The sequence below is a fragment of the Calidris pugnax genome, unplaced genomic scaffold (assembly GCF_001431845.1).
Source record: "Calidris pugnax isolate Ruff unplaced genomic scaffold, ASM143184v1 scaffold70, whole genome shotgun sequence".
NCBI lineage: Eukaryota > Metazoa > Chordata > Aves > Charadriiformes > Scolopacidae > Calidris > Calidris pugnax.
In genome coordinates this window covers 14871553-14884073 of record NW_015090862.1, presented here as the reverse complement: position 1 = coordinate 14884073, position 12521 = coordinate 14871553, and the positions used below count along the sequence as shown (strand labels likewise).

The following is a 12521-nucleotide window of genomic DNA, read 5'->3' as shown; positions in this document are numbered from 1 at the left end:
AAAAAAAAAAAAAAAAAAAAAAGGAGAGCGAGGGATTTTCCCCTGCATTGAGACGCCGAGGAGCACTTGGGTCCGGCCAGCCTTTCAGCCAATTTATTCAATCAGCTTAGGCTATCAAGGTGGCAACTGCGTCGCTTTTGTTTCAGGACCGAACTGCTGGGGGTCAATCCACCCCAAGCAAACCTGCTTATTTGCTTCCTAGATGTTCAACACTTAAAGGTTATTCAGCTGTACAAATGCTGGAAATAGCGTGTGGGGCACTCAGGGTGAGACTCAAGCCACCCGGGACAAACAAGGCTACTGAGCATCAGCGTGTTGGGCTCCAGGAGAGACAGCTACCAACTCCCTCTGCACCCCAGAAAGAAAAACAGAAAAGAGGGGAGAGCTTGCCAATACACAGATATGAGTGCATATATTAATAGCGCCTAATAGTATATTCTTCCCTTTGCAATGCCACCCTCTATGAGAAAGAGAAGAAAGCTGTGCTCTTGGAGACAGCTCCCACAGAGGACAATGATGTTCTCAGCTCCCATAAAAACGTGGAATCTGGATATGTTGCCTATGCCTTGGGAGTGCGCCCAAAAGTGCGATGACTCCCTTCTAGCAGCAGTGAAAAATATATACTGTGTAATCAACAGATAGCTAAATCATCCAGTTCAACAGCTCTTGCACCAAAATGATTTAAAAGACAATATTCAGTCACTGAAATCCTTCTTGCTTACTATATGTAATGTCTGTGAAGCAACTGTAACGGGACTGGAGATCTAGTACTGCTGCTGCTTTTGTTGTTGTCTGAAATGTAGCTTTTTCCTCAAAAAGCAGAGAACACACATGAAGAAGGCATGTTATCCACAATCACCCATGTGAACCCCTTTGCCAGTCTGACATGGGGTCACATCAGGTACTAATGCCATCAGCAGGGGTACTGGTCATCTGAGGTGAACTTGGGAAGCCTGCAAGAATCCCGTGACTGATGTGACAAGACTTTTTCAGGATACTGATGTGCCAAATCTGCACTGAGATAACACAAAGTGGTCAAATTAGAGTAAAACCAGATTTCTTTCATATAGGCAATTCAGATTAAAAAAAGCTGTGAAAGTTATATTCGTTTAATCCACCCTTAAAATAAGTATTTTCTCCTGTATTTGTAGAAGAAAAGCTAAATATTACAATAGAGGTCAGCTATAGTTCAGCATAAAACTCCAGGAAAACCCTTTCAAATAGAAAACTATTTGCCTAATGTTACAGAGGTGAATTTTAGATCTGAGTTCAGCTGCTCAAATAGGAAGTATACAGACTTTTTCTCCTGCAACAACCAACCAGAGTCAGCCCAGTAGCCAAAAAAAGAGACAAGTTTGTGTATCTGTTATAGAGCTCTCTCCATTTCCCCTGCTCCCCTTATTCCTGTATCTTTATCTCGTCCAGCAACATTGTTTTCTACCCCATCATACTCTCTGGCTATTCTTCTATAACCTCTTGTGCCTTCCCTAGGCGCCTATATTCCCCATGCACACAATTTTTCTTTCTAGCATTTATGTTCTGCCACAAACTGCTAGTACTGCTTCCACAGACCAGAGTTTCCTAACTAAAGATGGTTATTGATGTACAGTACTAGTGTTTTAGTGCAGTAGCAGAATCAATAAACTAGGAAATACTGCTTTGTCAGATTTTTCCAGCGCATGCTGGGAAATATTTTTACTGCCTTTGGATGGTCACAGATCTTTTCTTTAGAGATCACACTGGAGCATGAACTGTGTCTTCCCTAGGAAGAACTGAAGCTCTCCTACCCTCTAGTGACTGGAACAGAATAGAGCACAAGGTTGCAGCTCTTTTTTCTTTTTTTTTTTTTTCCCCTCTCTCCTCTTTTAAGCAATACTTTCACTTCTCCTAACTCAGTACCATGCTTCAGCACCTCTTAATTTTATTTGAAAAGATGCTAATGCACAAGCCAGAGCCTTGAGAACGATCTGGTCATATAGCTTACAGCTAAAGGTCCAAAAACCTGTACGTATATAAAAATATATATTTTTTTTTTTTTTTCAAAATGCAACGAGATACAGTGTCTAACCGAAAAAAAAAATGCCAGTGACAGCAACCAAGACAGAGGTTTGGCTATTCTGGACAAAAAGAACCAGAGTTTAAAAACCTGGCTCTCTTTCCTAGGACCCAAAGCCAACCAGCGTCAAGAGACAGCTGTGTGTGCACGCGTGAGGAAAAGGGGGATCAAGCTACAGTGACTGAGTGAGGGCACAGTAATTTCCAGAGCTTTAGTTAAAAACTAAAGTGCTGAGCTCTTCAATTATTCCATCACCTTCTGTCATACGGCATTCGGGGATGCCTGGCGACTCTCTGCACCGAGTGCCATGGAAAGGGCTGTGTTATCCCAGGATCCAGGGCTCACCGAGCTACTGTCCAGCTCCAAGAGCTGTACTTTGCACTTCTTCTGTTGACAAAAATAATATACTTGCTGGCACAATACCTGAGGCAGTTGGCTCCTCTACATCGCACACCACAGTTGTAATGAATGAAACAAGAGGAGGTTAATTATTCAATTTATTTAGGCCCAAACCAATAGTTATATAGGAAAAATACCAAGATGCATATGTGTCCTCATAAGAGCCAAATTCTGCCTTTCAGAAAGTTAGACCGTATAGCTCTCAAGCCCCATTCTGGAGCCTGCAGTTTCTCTATCACTGTTATTTACTCAATAGCAAATTAAAGCTTTACAGAACAAATAAAAAGCCACAGTCTGTTTCCCGAACAAGTTAAAATCTAATGCAAAAGTGGAACAGTAGAGGAATATAAAAGTAATGGAAGCCTTCAGGGATACTACAGAAGACCAAGCAAGTTATTCAGACCTGTAGCAACACACAAATCTTTGAAATCGTGTTACATTGCTGGTAATGAAAACTCTCTGCTTGGTCTCCAACCCAAGAACAAAAGGAATTTCAAAACCCACAGGAGTGACCAGAAGAAATACTGCCTCACAAAATCCCTCCCACAGCGAGAGGTGTCCCAGACAATTAGACTGGGAACCCGGAGACCCGTGTCCAACTCCAGTACCAACTACCAGCCACATTTCAGGTGCACTTAAACAACACAAATCCTCCACTGCTCCTTTTTTTGGTTGTATTTACACTCATTTCCTTACTACAGACATTTTTTCCTCTCTTTCTGCAGGTTTTTGCTGAATTAGGTCTTACTCTTCCTTGCCCTAGACACTACCATAGGACCTACAATAAGAAAACAGCTGCAATTTCTCATCACACTGAACAAAATCAAAAAAGCAAAGAGTAACAGAGCCATCGTGTTAAGACAGGTTGCATCTATACTTGAGATTTTTCCTATGTTTATGTTTTCTGTTTCAGAGGACGGCACAGATTTTGGGATGAGACTGGATTTTTTGGAAGAGAAAAAAATATGGATTACCTTGGATGAACTGCGCCTCTTCCGACTTGACCATTTCTGCTCACAAGTCCCCACCGTCGTCCCAAAGAGAGCCCAGAAAGAGCAAAAAGAGATGGAGTAAAACAGAGAAAGTGTTTAGTTAATAAATCAAACAGCAGCTTATCAAATGTGTTAGAAAAGCTTAGTAATAAGTAAGGGGCTGGATCTATGACTGCATTCATCTACCTCCCGCCCTCATGATACACAACAACCAACAAACTCAAAATACCTGCATTGCACCAGGGGAAAAAAAAAAAAAAAATAAATAAAAAAGTAATCAAGAATAAAAAGTGGAGAGACCCAGAGCCATTAGTAAGAAACATGGCTTATACTTTTGGTGCCATCTGGTTCCACACTAAGCTAATTTAAAAAGGAAAAAAAAAATCATCTTGCTGTTAAGTGCTAATGTGGACAGAGCCATTTCACTATTCTGATTCTACTGGAAATGGCTGAGCAATTTGCATTTGAAATATGAGGGTTTAAAACATCGACTTTAAAAAAAAATTACAGTGTGCACCAACTCTCTGCACTCTGAATGTTAACTAAGCACCCAAGAGTACCAAAAGCTGCTACTTTAAACAAAAGAATTTTCTGTCTCACTGGCTAGGTCCGCTTTAGCCCATCTCTCCCTAAAATCCCAGAAGAGTTCCTGAGGTTCTTTTGGCTAAACTGCCTTTTCACTAAAGAAACTTTATGTCTTTGCTTTCCTGCTTCCTGCAATCCAGTGACATGTGTGCCAACAACACTCTCGTGCAAGTTAGAGGAGGAATTCACATCCCAGGTCAAAGTCACCTCATAATATAGATATATAGATATGACAACAGTGTTTTGAATAATGTCATTAAGCCTTTAAATAATCCCATAATGAGGTAGAAATAACTCTACAATTATCTTAATATTAATTGAGACTTTACAATTCTCAAAAAAGGCAGCTATTTGAAAAACAAATAGTGAACAGCAGACACCCCACATCAGCTTTTTCTCATTTTGCTTTCCAATCCACTGAATCATTTATGTTACTATAAATAATCCCATTCAGACTGGAATTCCATACCTTTAATTTAATAATGTGCTGTAAACAACAGCTTTCATACTAGGCTACACTGAAGACTTGTAAGAAGATTTTCTGTTTACGTATTTGTTACACATATATAAAATTAGCTCTGGTTTTCAAGCCAGTCCAGTAAATGCCTGATCTTGGCTTTCCCCAGCCCTTGCTGGATGAGTTCACCAACACAGGTATGCTCCACACTCTGTGTTAAACACTAGTACGAATCTTAAGAGATGAAAACAAAATTAAAAAAAAAAAAAAATTAAAAAAAACCCAAACATGTGCAGGACCTGAAATTTAAAAGCTGTCAGCTTTAATTGTGTCATTCCCAGTCTCTGCCCAGGTTCTTCTGGGTTTCCAGCATCACTAAATGCACCATATTTCAGCATCAGGAGCCAAGTTCAATTGAACTCAGTCAAGAAACTGTTAGTGGCAAAAATCAGGGATTTTTACAAGCAATCTCTTCCTCTCAGGCAGTGTGCTCCTCCACAGGATGGGTGCAGTTTAAGTCCTAACATCAAATCCCTGCTTTTAGATTTCACACAGATATATTTTTTTCATTGACAAGAAAAAAAGAAAAAGAAAAAAAGAAGTCATATTCTTTTTTCTTTTTTTTTTTTTTTTTTTAAAAAAAAAAAAAAAAAAATAATTTTTTTTTTTTTTTTTAAAAAAAAAAAAAAAAAAAGAAAAAAAAATATGACTTTTTTTTTTTTTTTTCTTTAAGGGCTAAAATCTAAACTCCTAGGTGAAAATAGAATGCTCTGGAATAGCAATCACAGCAGGTACGTTTCTGCATTCACTTCAGCAAGCTGCAGGATGTAGTGATGGATATGACCCCCCTCAATGGAGGGAGAGCACTGCCACAGGGCACATCCCAGCTACGAGACGGAACCACACAGCTACAGACATCCACCCAACTTTTACCCAGTTAAACATGGGCCTTTTTTTTTTTTTTTAAAGTTATGCTCTATCTGGATTTCAATACTGAGTCTCAGAGGATGAAAATAAAGGTGGCATTTCCCAGTAAATTAGATTATGCTAGCTCTTTTTCTTTTTCTCCCTACAAATTCCAGCTATAAATTTGATTTTCTAAGCCACTTACATTTCTCTTGAAGTCTCCTTGCTTGACGGCTAGACTCAAGTTTAATACAATCACTCCCATGTCATCTTCTAAACTGTTGGGATCTTCCAGTTTTAAGACCTGTTCAGTAGTTCTACAAGCAAAAAAAAAAAAAAAAAAACAGACATGCATTTATTGACTGCAGTTAACTCGAGTTGATTATTAAAGGTCACGCTGAGCTGTGCAAATTTCAGCTTCTTGTCTGATATTCCCAATATTGAGTTTAAATGTTAAAACGGGAAACCTGGAGGGTTCCTTCTTAGTTCTGACAAAGCACACCCCCCTTTTAATAACGCAGGCTAGCATCTATATAGCATTACTTAATACTCATAACTCTCTGTATACAGATACAGGCTGAATTAAGTCACTACCACCTCCACAGGGAAGAGTAGTGACAGAGAAACTCATCCCAGTGAATTTTCTAACAGCAATGGATGGGATTCGACTCCCGAGACTTGGATTTTGCCTTACCCCTGCCTGTGCTTAACCTCCCTCCATGAGTCAGTTCCCTCTCTGAAAAGGGGAATGCTGGTATTTACCTGGTGGCACTACCTCATGGGTAAATTCATTAATGTTGCTAGAAATTTGGATACAACAGCCATTGGGGCTATAATAAACCCGCACAGGGAAAACTCATTTTCTCCAAAAAAAAAAAAAAAAAAAAAAAGTCACAGAGTGAGGGAGTATAAAAGAGAACTCCAAACTTGAATTCCTGGCTTCCAGCTCCACATTGAGACCAAGCAGTGGCAGCAGACAAAAGGAGCAGGCTTTGCCTCCGCACTAAATCAGGGCCAGATGCAGCTGCCGTGGGGACGGACGGCTGCGGGGGGAGGCTGGAAACGGGGAGCTCTCAGCCAACCTTCTACACAGAAAGAGACACCCCGTGCTACACAGGGCTAAGGAGGGGTCTCAACCTTCTCCCTCCTTTTCTTCTTCCACCTCCATAAATTATTCTGGTGTAGCTCTCCCTAAACAATATAGAAACTCTTATTCCTAGACATGAAAAGGAAAGGGCGTCTTCTGCCGAGCTGGGCTCATCCAGGTTGGATTTGAATCCAAAACATAACTCCAGATAAAATCATGTGTGTACAGTACTCATCTCAAGTGATTTCTTTATTTAAAAATGTGCTCCCCACCCTTCTATCAAAATAAGTTTTCATGAATAGACAAATTCCAAGCTAGAGCAAAAGCGTTTCATTATTTTCCTATGTTTCTCAATTAAGCTGCATTAACAACCTGTAATTAAACAAACGTATTACCTATTGAGTTCAAGTTCAGTGAGCGCTACAAACGCTGACCCCATGAAGTCTGAAGATGTTAAATCTCTATCGTACACCTGGTAGCAAAATAAAATAAACATTTGTAATTTTCACATCATAAGCCAGTTTTATCCCAGCCGATAAAAGAACAGATATTTTAAGCCTTTCCAGTTCAATTTTGTATTTGAAAGATCAAAGCTGAGATATAATTCAGGGATAATTTTCCATCTCCCTGCTCTAATTTGTATTTTTAAGTAAATATTTAAACAGCATTTTGAAAGTATCTTCTTAATATTATGTAAACAGAGACATGTGTGCTGCTATGGATTGTGCCTGTTCCTTTTTGCTCCGTGCCACAGTATAACGAAAAGGCTGCCTGAAAATCAGGTACTTCTGGCTACAGATGTTTTAGCAATTAGTGCTCACAACTGGTAGCTCGCAGTTTTGGTAACTGTAACGTTACTCCTAACGAGAAAAGGCTTTGCTACTTGTCACGGCTGCATCCCAGGTAATAATTCTGTTCGACCCAGCCAAATTACACTCTTAAAACGTGCTTACGAAACCGCGACTGGTTTCCCTGAGTTTGCACAAGCCCGGTAAGAGTGAGCAGAATTTAGCTCCGTTGCTTTAAACATCTCCAGACAAGGAGTTTTATTTCAACCTGGGTTTTTTTTGCAGACGGAAAGCAAAACACACGAGTGAAATCTGGAAAAGACATATGTGCATTTTAATTTGAAATTGCTGGAACTCTTAAACCGGATCATGTTTTATGTAATGCTGCTACAGTGAATAAAAATCAATACGTTCTTAAAGTAGAAAATAATTGCTTAGATAAATATTTACCCATCTTTCAAAAATCTATCCCCAAAACTTACCTTGATCCAGAGTTTTTGATCGAGGGTCTGTACAGGCAGCACAACAGTTTCATCCCAAACTGGGTTGAGGTTCTTGTAGACCACCTTACTTTTGTACAGAGTTTTCCCATTGAGTTTAAACTTCACGTAGGGGTCACTTGTACCTGTGATAATTAGTAAAAAAATAAATTAGAACTGCCCCCACCTTAAATTATATTTTCATTAAACAATAAATAACAATAAGAAATAGTAATGACTTATTTTATATATCCATGCATATACTTAATTACCTATATAAAAATTGCTAGCTCATAGAGGACATCAATTAAACAGAACTCGGAAGCCTATTGAAGCAGGAAAAAATTCTTCATAGTTTGCTTGATCTCTGCTGCGTTATTCTTAAAGAACGTTAATTATTCTTTAGTAGCTTAGTGACCATTTTAATTTGGGAAAAGAGCAAGCAGAAGCAGGGATGAAGGACAATTCACAGGCCAACTAACACCACGACAGTGGAAGAGAGAAAACGTGATCCTGCAACTATGAATATATAAAAAGACCAAAACTCAAAAGCATCGTAACTTGGAGAGGAGCTCCGAGGAAACCAGTAACAATAGCTAAAATACCCGTCAGGATTTCATCACTGGTGTCACTTGCCAATTTACTGAAAACCAAATTTGACGTTTTTAGTGAAAAAATACTGACATTATTCACCAGCCCAGGCTAAAAACCACACGCAGAATAGACTTCATAAAGACAACAAACAATATTTCAGGTAACACATTTTTAATCCAAGTGGCACAGTTTGCCGTGGCAATAATGTCCCATATTTTTATGGAGCAGATGTCCATAGACAGAGCGTGAGGCTCGCGCCACTCGGCAGCAATAGAAAACTTGCATCTGTCAAAGGAAAAGAGAAGAGGGAATCAAGTTTTTATTATTGTTATTAAACCGGTGGCATCTGCACCAACACCGAGCACCGTGCAGGACACCATACAAAAGGGAGAATGAGGTACGTGAAGGATTTAACTGGATGGTTGATTTAGTAATGAATACAGACTTTGCAAAAAAAATTAAAAATCTCACAAGCTGCTGCAAATAAGGGAAAGCATAAAACCGAGGTGTAGCAGCATATACAATTAACTTATCCCAGATGCCGTTTATCTGTCATAATTGATATTTTCTCTATTATACCTTATATTTTTGGAATTAAAATTCCCTACTAAGGGTTCAATTTCATTAGAAGAATATCAGCTAACGTGACGGTCCTGGCTGCCCTCAGCCTGCAGTGTGGGCTGCCGGCAGAGAAAGGCAGATTCCTACACCAGACTTCTCATATTCAGAAATAACCTGAATTTGTTGTAACCCCCGGATCCCACTGAGATACTGGCTGACAAATACACAGCAGTTCAGAATAACTCAGCGTAAGACCAGTGCTCAATCTTGTCAGTAGTTTGGTAAACTAGTGAGAATGTGAAAAATCCATATTTAAACATCCAAAAATCTGATCAGTGTTATGTGAAGGCAGACTTAAACTCAAAAAAAAAATAGCTGTGTGCTAGCTTCTATTTGGAATTACATATACTATGCAGAACTGTGCTCCTGGGACATGCAGATTTATTTTTAAGAATTATAGAAATGTTTTATCCTATTTCATTTACAAAAGGGAAGAGTTGTAGAGCCCTGGCCGATTCTGTACACAAGGGGTGTTTCATTCACAGAAGGAAAATATCCGTTGGTTTTCAAATACTGCCTGCAGCTGATCCTTTTCCTAAATAGTAATTGCTGAAATCAACGCCTTTTGGTGAAAAAAATACTGCAAACTTAAAAAGAAGTTTATTTTCCATCTTCTCTAAGAGAGAATAATAATAAGGGCCTGATCCAAAGCCAGGGAAGTCGAGAGGGCAGCTTCTCATTGTTTTCAATGGGTTAGGACTAGACTTTTCCCTAGAATACTTCTAAGAACTATTATTATACTCATATATAAAATTTACAGCTTAAAACCAGCACATTTTCCACAATGAGTGGTAACACACAGATAAAACGTAGCCGTACGACATAGAGAGTTGCCCTGAGATGATGGAGAAGTTAAGAAGTAACAGCTTTGAGCTCCTTTTAAAAAAAAAAAAGAACTGGCTTTTATTTACAGGATAAGCAGGAGGAAGCTGCATTATTAAAAATAACATTAACAGTAATAATAACATCCACAACCTATTCTGTGCATGAAATAGCAATTGGCCAAGACAAGGAAAGCAACTGATGAAATGAAAGCATGAAGGCGGCTATGGAGGCAGGTGGTCTATGGCCATAATTCATCTGCTTTTGGCAGAGAAAACCCATGAGCGAGGGCAAAACCCAAAAAAGACAAACAGAAAGAGGAGACAGAGAAAGCAAACAGCTAGCAAGTTCAATATCTACAAATATAAAAGTCCAGGCCCTTTCTTCCAGGATGGGAAGCAAGAAGACTATAGCTAAGTACGAATTCCAATTGCATTATTGCTCTGAAACCTCTCCAGGTTGTTATACAGCAAAGGAAAATAGAAGAGGGGGAAGGGCTGCCCAGCACTGCTCGCGTGAGCCAGGCTTTAGCAATCACTCTTATATATATATACGTATAAAAGAATGTCTTCCTTTATATTTACATATATTTTTATATATATAAAAACACATATATGTACCAAAAAATGAATATATATTTTTATCTACAACATATATATGTATTTATCTAAAAATAGCTAAAAAAAATAGCAAGGGGGGAAAAAGCTATAATAAAAAGAGGCCTTTTAATTAAATAAGATTGCCACTCTGGGATCAGGCCTTCATGCTTGTCAGCTTACTCTCAAAATAAACATCTCAAACCGGGGCCTCAGTGGTGTCACTTACTGCGGCAAGGCACGCTGGGTAATCCCTCGCTTTCTTGACAGCTACATAATGTTCAAACTGTTTCACGGGTGAACGGCGGCACTTGGGCGAAAGAAAATATTAATGCCGGGAATTAATAGAAAAAGGGATGATGGTTTACAAAAGCCAAACAAGGAAAAGGTGTCAAGTTAGTACCGGCGTTAATTGTTAGGGAAAATAATTGCGGAGGGGCGCGGGCTGCGGCGGCGCTCGCCTGTCGGGCTGTCAGAGGGGTAACATCTCAACTAGGCAGGAGGGGGAAAGGGGTCGGCGGTGGGGGATCATACAAATGACGGGCTGACACCTCCACGCTGGCAAACAGATGGACTTTCACCTCTGCGGCGGGAGCTGGAGCATCCCAGGGCTCGGTGGCCATCGCTGGGGTGCAAGCTGGATGGCCAGGAGAGAAATGATGGGGATGGATACGGCACCGCAGCCCATTTTTTGGGCTTTCAAGGCTTCCCCCAAGTTGTTCCTGGGATGTTGGTGAAGCTCCTCTCCTAGAGCGAGATGACCTCTCTCTAGGTCATCGTGTCCATTTCTGTGGTTCTTTAAGACATCCCATTTTGCATCCGGTTGACCAAAATAGGTTAAAAAGAAGGCAGGGAATGAGAAATAAGCCAGGTGGACAAGCCCCAGCTGATGGGACAAACAGCACAGACTGCAAATTATTAACTGCATTTTGAATTCAAGGCTTAAAGCCTCCTGGATTCAAGAGCGGAAAGATGGCTGCATCGATTAAAAGCTATTTATTAGAGACAATCCACAATTTAGCCAGAAAAGCATGAACTTCTCAAAAAAGTGCCAAGTAATTTTAGAGATGAACTGGTCTAAAAAAAAAAAAAAAAAAGATAGATTTTCTTTGTAATTTTCCTTTAAACGTGACAGAAGTTGACAATTTTCTGAAGAAGTCAGACCATTTTAAAAAAAACCACTTTTTAGCAGCCGTTTCCTAGTGAAGGCAACCAAGTCAGCAACTTTTAAGCACAAGCACCCAATTGACAATTTTCTGAAGAAGTCAGACCATTTAAAAAAACCTACTTTTTAGCAGCAGTTTCCTAGTGAGGGCAATCAAGTCAGTAACTTTTAAGCACAAGCACCCAGGTTCCTCTGGAATGCAAGGTCTGAGCCTGTTCATCTTGGTCACATCAGCTGCAGCAACATCTACGGGGTAATGTAGGGAGACTGGTTCCTCTTGAAATCAATTGAGAATTTAGCCCCAAAATAACACTTTTCCAGTGGGAAAAGCAAGGTGTGATGCTTTGAGGTTAATTGAAATGTTACCTAATGACATGAAGATTCTCACTCAGATAAATATATGGACAAAATATACAAACCAAAGAGGAATATCTGCTTCTCAGCCTAAAACAAACCCAGAAAAGTAAAAGTAAAAGATGACCTCTAAAAAAATCATTCCATCAGCTGGACCTGTTTTCTCATTACTGAAAGAACACGCGTTTCAGTAGTGATGCTCCCTGGAATTGATTTCTGTAATATCTATTTTACTTCTGTTTTCTTTCACTAACACTAAAAAGCAAGGCGTGCAGGCAGACCAAAAACCAGCTACAAATCTGAGCGAGCTTCAGCAGGCAAAAGTTGCTGGGACACAGCAGCAGGAGAGGGTTTAGTAGCCCAAGAAACTGTTAATGGTGTTTTAAAATGGATCCTGCTGCCCTCTAGCAGCTACCGAGAGATACATCGCATCAACCGTCTTCAATGCTGCTACACATTTGCTTTATAATTAGAAAAACCACCCCAAAAACCAGATATAATTTCAAGCCACACACTTACTTTATAGGAGTAAACTTACTGGAAATGTAGCATATGAAACAAGTTTCTTTACTTAAATAAATAAATAAAAATTACCACCGAGTTGCCTTAAAATCCTTTTT

At 39.5% G+C, this 12521-nt stretch overlaps 1 protein-coding gene across 2 annotated transcripts in view; it reads right to left on the bottom strand.

Moving 5' to 3' along the window:
* MCTP2 (multiple C2 domains, transmembrane 2) overlaps nt 1-12521 on the bottom strand; it is a 109284-nt gene that overhangs the window by 80882 nt on the left and 15881 nt on the right. Inside the window, exons 5-8 of one of the 2 annotated variants that reach the window (XM_014944272.1) lie at nt 7753-7895; nt 6878-6954; nt 5601-5712; nt 3430-3465 (exon numbers count right to left, since the gene is read on the bottom strand). In XM_014944272.1, coding sequence (XP_014799758.1) covers nt 3430-3465; nt 5601-5712; nt 6878-6954; nt 7753-7895 — 368 coding nt within the window. Of the gene's footprint in view, nt 1-3429; nt 3466-5600; nt 5713-6877; nt 6955-7752; nt 7896-12521 lie in introns of those variants that run through there. The other variant, XM_014944273.1, reaches the window with a different exon arrangement.